This window comes from Blennius ocellaris, assembly GCF_963422515.1.
Source record: "Blennius ocellaris genome assembly, chromosome: 21".
NCBI lineage: Eukaryota > Metazoa > Chordata > Actinopteri > Blenniiformes > Blenniidae > Blennius > Blennius ocellaris.
In genome coordinates, this window is record NC_137670.1 from 21,719,610 (window position 1) to 21,728,608 (window position 8,999).

At 44.4% G+C, this 8,999-nt stretch overlaps 1 protein-coding gene across 1 annotated transcript; it reads left to right on the forward strand.

The window, feature by feature from the left end:
• Nucleotides 1-3,404: 3,404 nt before the first annotated feature.
• Nucleotides 3,405-3,911, forward strand: LOC308145918 (protein LDOC1-like; the record flags this gene model as incomplete). Its single annotated transcript, XM_080517509.1, has 1 exon — nt 3,405-3,911. One exon carries the CDS (start codon nt 3,405-3,407, stop codon nt 3,909-3,911), a length of 507 nt encoding a protein of 168 aa, XP_080373635.1.
• Between the last annotated feature and the right edge of the window lie 5,088 nt (nt 3,912-8,999).

Consider the following 8,999-nt stretch of genomic DNA (forward strand, 5'->3'; position numbering starts at 1 on the left):
TCTCTCTCTCTCTCTCTTTCTCTCTCGCTCTCGCTTTCCTTCATTAACCCCTCGTGTGCGCACATCCCGCGCGTGTCCCCTGTTGCTCGTGTTATCTGATTGAGATAAGCTCTCCAAATAGCTACAGTTAGCAACCAAACTGCTAACTTGTGCCGTCGTGATACCTCCGTATCGTCACCGGAGTTTGACTGCATGTCTGAAAATCCAGTTAAACTCCAGCGTTACAGTAATGATTCTGCCCCGGTGAGACCTCTTGCTCCAAGCATCGCCCGCACATGTGCGACGGACGTCTTGTTTACCTGGTCGACGAGCATCCGCCACGTCCCCAGAAAGAGCGAGTCAGTCGCCTCTAGTGGCTGTGTGGGTCTCGCATTGATCTCTCTTTACGCCCACCTGGTGGTCACATCGAGTCATTGCGCTCTCCCTCCACGTGCCCCAAGTGGTTGTCATGGTCACCGCCCTGAACCAGACGCCTGCCTCCCTCTGGCGTCCGTTAGAGGTCATTACACCCACTCACACTGACCCTACAAGGTCCACCACCACCTGGTGGACACTCGTGGTCATTACATCCCCATTCACACACACACACACACACACACACACACACACACACACACACACACACACACACACACACACACACACACACACACACACACACACACACACACACACACACACACACACAAGCACACTCTTTCTTTGTACATGGTGTTTGCTGTTTAGTAGATTAGATCTCCGTGTTAGATGATATTTGTTACTTGGTTGTGTTGATTTATGATGATTTCTGAATTATTTAGGAATTAATGCATTTTTGTAATAAACACCTGTTAGCTGAATTGATGGATTCCTGGTAATTATTGTGTATTTATTGTTGACAATTCACTGGTTTGTAACAGTCAGAGCTAGAATCTCACACCTTCACTGTTATTTAAGATTGTTGTATTTAAAGAGAAATATTAACTAACTTAAATAACCCTTTTTACAAACGAGACTGATATTTTGGTATTAGCTATTTCCAGTTTAGCTGGTGGTGCCCCAATGTCATTATTATTTGATAAATAACCAATTCATTTAAATTAATAATTTTTCATAAATACTTATTACTTAATTAATATTTTTTTCCTAAAATACTAATTCATACTTAATTATTTTTGATAATTTTTTCACTTTTTAGTAATTACTCAATTACTCTGTCTTTGTATTGTACAAACATGGATGTTTAAAAAATGAAGAGGATAACAAGTATTGGTTGAGAAGGGTAAAAACAGAGAAAACTATTGATGCATTTAAAAAGGAGCTATTAACTCAAGACTGGAGTATTGTATACAGAGAGAATGATACTAATAAGGCAAACAGAAAGTGTAAAGAAAACCCATGGATGGCTAAAGGATTGTTGTGTGAGGATCCACACCTCGCTCCAGCACCGGATCTGCCCTCATTGACACTCCTGTAGGCAATCAACTAATTGATAGATAGATAGATAGATAGATAGATAGATAGATAGATACTTTATTGATCTCCAAGAGAAATTCACAGATTGCTCCCACCTCTTCAGCCCTGCAGGGAGGAGGTCCGGGGCCAGAAGATTGTGTCTCTTGTAAGAGTAACATGTGTGAAGGTATTCCACGGCTTCCTCTACCAGCGTCCTCGGCCAGCCTCCTCACCGTGCAGCTCTCCCTGCTGCGCTCCTCCTCACCGTGCAGCTCTCCCTGCTGCGCTCCTCCTCACCGTGCAGCTCTCCCTGCTGCGCTCCTCCTCACCGTGCAGCTCTCCCTGCTGCACTCCTCCTTGTGGTGCAGCACCTCCCTGCTGCGCTCCTCCTCGTGGTGCAGCTCTCCCTGCTGCGCTCCTCCTCGTGGTGCAGCTCTCCCTGCTGCGCTCCTCCTCGTGGTGCAGCACCTCCCTGCTGCCGTCCTCCCGCCTGCGTACTCTGCCTCCTGGAGTCTCCTCTTCCTCGTCTCCCAGGTCCTGGTTCACAATAAACCCACTGACAATTGCACCTGTTCCGGCTCCAGGGGCCTCATTTATAAAACTGCGTTGGATTGACGTCAAAATTGGCATACGCACGAAACACAGAAAGTGCTTACGCACAAAAATATCCTGATTTATAAAACAGTGCGCACGCACGTCCTACGCCCATTTCCCTTTATAAATCACAATCCACTCTAAATGTGGCGCACCTGTGTGCGGGTCAGACCACGCCCATATTGGCCTATAAATATTCAGAGAAACGCCTCTCATGAATATTGATTCATGACTGAAAGCATGCCGAAAGCAGAAAGGAAAGCCAAGAAACGCAATTTGACCCAGTGTGAGGTGGAAGTTCTGGTCGGGGAGGTGGAGAAGAGGAAGGCGATATTATTTGGTGGACACAGTGTTGGGGTCACCAACGCCAAAAAGGCTCCAGAGTGTCAGCATGTGGCGGATGGTGTCAATGCTGTGGCCTCAGAAGGTCGGAGTGTGGCTGAGGTGAAAAAAAGTGGTCAGACATCAAAGTAGACGCAAAAAAGCGCCTGGCGTCACACAGGCAGAGCGTCTGTGCCCCGGGCGGGGGAACGGGCCACCCGGAGCTCACCCCGCTGGAGGAAACACTGGCGGGGGTCATCGGGGAATCCCTCCTGAGTGGAGTGGTGACGGAGGTGGAGGGGGACACCGCCGCCTGCCCTCCAGGAGCCCGATGGTGCGCTCCACAATACTATAGATTCTAGGTCCTCTCCTCTGCGCCTTGTGGGTGAGGAAAAGGGGTGAGCAGCCACCGCTTGAGGGTTAGGGTTCTCCACTGTCGCCTGCAAGGTCGTGAACGGGTTAAACACTACTACAACATTGCAAGTCTCAGGACTTCACATGAATTCTCCGTACCTAGAAGCCACCCATCACGTACAGCCTCCAGTCTGCGCCCAACACTGCTATATGGGCTATATGATATAGGATGTTACACTGCATTCATATCAGTGGAAACATCATTTACCCTACTGTTGTCTTACTATTGTCTTAATCATATGTTTCCCGTGTGCACTCCAGGGAGTACGTTTGTTTATTCATTGTAGAAATTACATTGTTTACTATCCACTTCTTGCAAATAAACTGTCCATATATGAGGTCATAGAACTATTTATTTTACACCATCAGTTTCACACAGTTTCTCCCGTTTCTTTCTTCTGCCATCGGTGGCGCAGTTTCTCCTTCCCCCAGTTATGTGCGTACGCATGGGTCAGAGTTGGCGTGGTGGACCGCACATTTTCCCGCCAAGTTCTCTTTTGATAAATCCCACGGTTTGCGTAGAGAGTGGCGTACGCATTCTTTTGTGCGTACGCAACGTTTATAAATGAGGCCCCTGGTCTGCTTCTGGGTTCAGAACACTGCACACCGGCTCTCAGCCGTAACAGAATCTTCTGGCCAGTATGATGAACCCAGCGGACCTCAACGCGGTGGAAGAAGCCCTCTCCGCCCAGGGGGCTCTACTTGATCGGCACGAACGTTTGCTGCAGGAGCTCGCTGCGTCCGTTCAAGATATTCATCGGCGGCTGGTCCAGCCGACTCCTACAGACACTCCTGTGACTGATCCCAGTGCCAACTCCTCTCCACAGACCCTGGCAGACTCCTCTCCCACCAAGGAGCCCTTCGTTCCCCCACCAGAACCATACGCCGGGGAACTGGGCTCCTGTGACCAGTTCCTGCTGAAGTCCCGCCTCGTCTTCCACCTCCAGCCCTCCAAATATCCCTCCGACCGGGCTAAGATCACCTACACCACCAACCTCCTGCGGGGGAAGGCGGCTCGGTGGGTGACGGCACTCTGGAGCCACGACTCACCGGGTATCCAGACCTGGGCCCGCTTTACCAAGGAGCTGGAGAAGGCATTCGATCAGCCGGTAAAGAAGGGGGAGGCGGGACTTCCGGTGACGTCATGAAGGAAGCAACATCGTAGACACGAGGTCCTGTCCAATAAAGTTAGAAAATGTGTGATAAACACATGCCGTTCAAACCTTCCAACTAGAATCAGAGCTGCAAAGAAGAATGAGACCATCCAGGAACAGGAGCAAACATGGCACTCCGAAAGAAAACGACGAAAAAGAGCGAGGTTTGCCTGAACCTGTGGCTAGCCCCACCTTGGGTGCTAAAGCTAACCCGAACACTGAAGAGCTAGCGACGGAGCTAGCAGAAGAGCTAAGTGAGGAGCTAACGGTGCTGAATGAGATAAAGAAACTCCGCCAAGAAAACATACAAGGACATGCAGAAACAAAACATGGTCTCAGTCGCCTTGAGAAGTCCGTTACTGACATAAAGGAACAACCGAATGACCATCAGCAGCGAATTGGTGAGTTAGAGGCCCGAGTGAGTGAGGCCGGAGACACGGGGCTACGCAGCACAGGGTGCTTCAATACTTGCTCAAACGTGAAATGCTACTCTGCTACATGCGACGAACGACAGAACAGGATGAGAAGAAATAATATTTGCATCTTTCAGATTCCTGAGGGGTGTGAGGGGGTAAATGTGACTGTCTTTGTTAAAGAGTTATTGTCGAAAGTGCTAACGCCGTCACCGGACTTGGATATTAAGATGGAGAGAGCGCATCGCTCACTTCAATCCAGAACGACAGATTCCACAGCTCCTCCCCGCTCCATAATAGTGAGATTTCTGGATGCGTCGGTCAAAGACGCTGTTTTACAGCAAGCCTGGAAGCAAGGTAAAGTTATATTTCAAGATAAGAGGATCTTCTTTGATCAAGATTACTCTCCTGAGCTACAAAAGAGGCGAGCGAAGGTACATGCCGTTATCAAATAGCTGAAGCAGAGGGGCATTCAGGGGAAATGCTTGTATCCAGCGCGGCTTAAAATCAAGACCGACACTGGAGAAAAAAGTTTTTCCACGCTGACAAGCGCCATGGACACTCTGGAGCAGCTCGGTGTCCAGGTGCCCGGTGGGGACAAAGAACGCACCAGGGGGAGGAGGGCTGAGGAAGGGAGCATCAACATGAGGAGGAAGAAGGACTGTGCCTTGTCTACTGCGGATCTGAGGGCCATGATGGAGCAGGAAACAGATTTTTGCATATGAGAGAGGATCATTTTAAATGTTATCGTTAATGATGACTTCACTAAACTTAGTAACATATAACATTAAAGGAATTAACAACCCCATCAAGAGAACAAAAATCCTGGGTCAACTAAAAAAGTTCAAATGTAACATAGCCCTACTCCAGGAGACTCATCTCACAGAAAAGGAACATCTTACGTTGAAAAGGGAGTGGGTGGATCAGGTCTATTTTAGTTCATATGGTAGCAAAAAGAAAAGAGGTGTGGCTATTTTGTTTCATAAATCTGTTTACTTTAACTGTAAAAAATGTTTGCAGGACGCAGAGGGGCGATATATCATGGTAGTGGGTACTATTGCTGGACTAAAGGTGAGCATTGTAAATATATATGCCCCCAATGAGGACTGTCCACAATTCTTTAAAAAAAATTGCAAATCTTATTGCAGACAACGGGGAAGGTATTTTGCTTGTAGCTGGAGACTTTAATTGTGCAATTAACAACAAATTGGATAAATTACCTATAAAGTCTACGCCACAGACCAGAATGTCTAAGAGTGTGGTAAACATGATTGGGGAGTTGGGATTAACCGACACCTGGCGTCATCTTCACCCAAATATGAGAGATTTTACATTTATGTCACATGTACATGGTAGCTACTCTAGGTTAGACCATGTTTTAATCTCAACAAAAGATATTCATAGAGTCATAGACTGTGTAATTGAATCTATAACGATTTCGGACCATGGCCCTGTGGTTACAACTCTTGATCTGGGATTAGAACCTTCTTTTAGATATTGGAGGCTAAACGTGTCCTTGCTGGCTGACACGAACATGAGGGAGGAAATATGAACAGCTATAAATGAGTATTTTGTCTTTAATGATAACGAAATGGTTTCTGCGTCAGTTCTATGAGATGCGTCAAAGGCCACAATTCGGGGGGAAATCATATCTATAGGATCTAAACTGAAGAAAAAAAGAATGCAACAACAAAGTGAAATAGAAACTGAAATCAACAGATTGGAATTTGAACACAAACAACAGGGAAAACAAGACATTTTAGAAAAACTTAAAGTAAATAGAGCTAAACTAAATGAGCTGCTGACATATAAGGCAGAAGGAGCCCTTAGATTCATTGACCGTAAATACTACGAATTTGGAAACAAGGCTAGCAGATTATTAGCATTTCAATTACAAAAGGATCAGGCAAGTCGAATAGTACTAAAAATTAAACAACCTCTTACTAATGTCATCGCTACAAGCCCGAAAAATATATCTAATAGCTTTGCTGAATTTTATCAAGAACTATACAAGAGTCAAGCTCAGGAATTACAGGAAGAGAAAATGCAAACGTTTTTTAAACATTTGAATATGGAAAAATTGAGTTCAGAGGAATCTTCTAGATTAACAGATCCTATAGGAGAAGATGAAGTTAGGAAAACAATTGGCAAATTAAAACACAACAAGTCGCCTGGGACTGATGGGCTTTCAAGTGAATACTACAAAACATTTGTCAATGAACTCACTCCAGTACTTTGCAAGCTGTATAATTATGTTCTAAATTCAGGAAACCCTCCAGACACTTGTTCTGAGGCCATCATCACAGTCCAACATAAGGAAGGGAAAGATCCACTACAGTGTTCAAGTTACCGTCCTATCAGTCTCCTCTGTGTGGACTATAAAGTATTAACATCTATATTAGCAACACGATTACAAAAATATATTAAAAAACTGGTCAAACATGACCAGACAGGGTTCATCTCAGACCGTCATGGAACAAATAATGTAAGAAGGGCTTTAAACTTGCAATCGTTAATGACAAAAAATGGAGACCCATCGATGCTTCTTGGCTTCGATGCATTCGATCGTGTGAGTTGGACATTTTTAGAACGAATTTTAAACACAAAACACAACATTTCCCTCTTTGCGGATGATATTTTGATTTTCCTAAAACATCCTCTCACGTCGATTCCCAGGCTCATGCAATGTTTAGGAGAATATGGAGATATTTCTGGATACAGAATTAATCAAACTAAATGGGAAGCAATGATGGCAGCAGGAATATGGCCGACTCAACTGAATGAAAAAGTGACCTTTCGTTGGTCGAAACAGGGGTTTAGATACCTTGGTATTACTCTCACTCCTCTACCTACACAACTGTATGAAGCAAACTATAACCAACTGATCAAACAGATAAAAAGGGACATGACCCGTTGGGAGGTTTTACCTTTATCCCTATACGGCAGAGTGGAGACTGTGCGAATGAATCTACTTCCTCGTCTCCTGTTTTTATTCCAATGCTTGCCTATAAGAGTTCCAATCTCATTGTTTACCATGATGAATAAATTAATATCTACATTTATATGGCAACAAAAGAGAACCAGAGTAAATATTAAAACATTGTTTCTGCCTAAAAACAAAGGAGGACTGGCTTTGCCAAATTTAAAACATTATTATTGGGCAGCACAATTGGCAGCCGTCCTCATGTGGATCAGGGGAGACGAGGAGGGAAAGTGGATTCAAATCGAGCAGGGTGAAGTTAAAGGGATTCAGTTATCCACACTACCTTTTATTGACTTTCAAATGAGGAATAAAGTTAAAGTAATTAATGAATGGACCAAGCATACTTTAAAGGTCTGGGCTGAAGTTAAAAAGATGCTCAAGGACCCTGGATCTTTCTCTAGAGCTATGCCCATAGTAGGCAATATGGACTTTCCTCCCTCCACATATGATCATGGCTTTAAGAGATGGGCCGCTCAGGGCCGAGTCATTCTTAATCAGTTATTTGATGGAACACAACTTAAATCATTCTCTCAGCTTCAAGAACAGTTTGAACTTCCTGCAAATGACTTTTATAGATACCTACAAATCAGACATTACATTATGAACCATTAAGAACTAGACATATTTAACAAAAATCAAAATGACATAGAACAGTATTTTATTATAATTGCAGAAAAGAATTTTCCTCAACAGAAACATGTTTCCAATCTGTATAAAAGTCTGTTGTCTGATGCTTGTCAAAATACTTATAATATTAAAGAAAAGTGGGAGCTAGAATCCAATTCCATAATCAGTGATGACCAATGGGACGAGCTGTGTGAGGGAAGCCACAGAGGTCAACAGTGGAAGGAATTTGATTGGAAGATAAACATGAGGTATTTTCACACGCCCTTTATAATTTCTAAATTTGTTAAAGACCCCACATCTGCAGTATGCTGGAGACGATGTGGAATGATAGGGAACCACACACATATCTTCTGGGATTGTCCAGTCATTCTGGGGTTCAGGGGATTAGGGACGAGATAGAGATAATTATAAAAAGAGTAATACCTTCAAACGTCATGTTCTGTCTACTTGGCATCATACCAAGTGACTTTGATACAGACACAAAGTATATTCTGCATATTCTGTTATTGGTTGCCAAAAAGGCAATAACAGCAAACTGGAAGCAAGTGAACCCACCATGGGTGTCAGAGTGGAAGCAAAGGATAAAACAAGTGTTTATAATGAAAGAATGACTGCAGCTTTACAACTGGAAACTGACTTGTTTGACCAAAGGTGGCATTTGGTGAAAGACTATTTGGGAATGTGATTTATTTTATTTTATTTTATTTATTTTCCCGCTAGTTTATTTGATCTTTTTGTAGAAGGCATTCTGAAAAGGGGTTGTTGAATGTTCACATTTTGTATATATTGGTTCTGCTCATGTTTCTTTTGATACATTGTCACATGAATCTTGAGTCAGGGAATGTTCTGTTCTGTTTGTGTTGTTAAAATTGAAAAAGAAAAAGTTCAAAAGAAAAAGAAGGGGGAGGCGGCACGGCGGCTCCTCTCCCTCTCCCAGGGCACCAGGTCCGCAGCTGACTACTCAATGGAGTTCCGGATCCTGGCGCAGGAGTGTGGGTGGCACGACGAGGCTCTCCAGGGAATCTACGCCCAGGGCCTCTCGGAGGGACTCAAGGACCA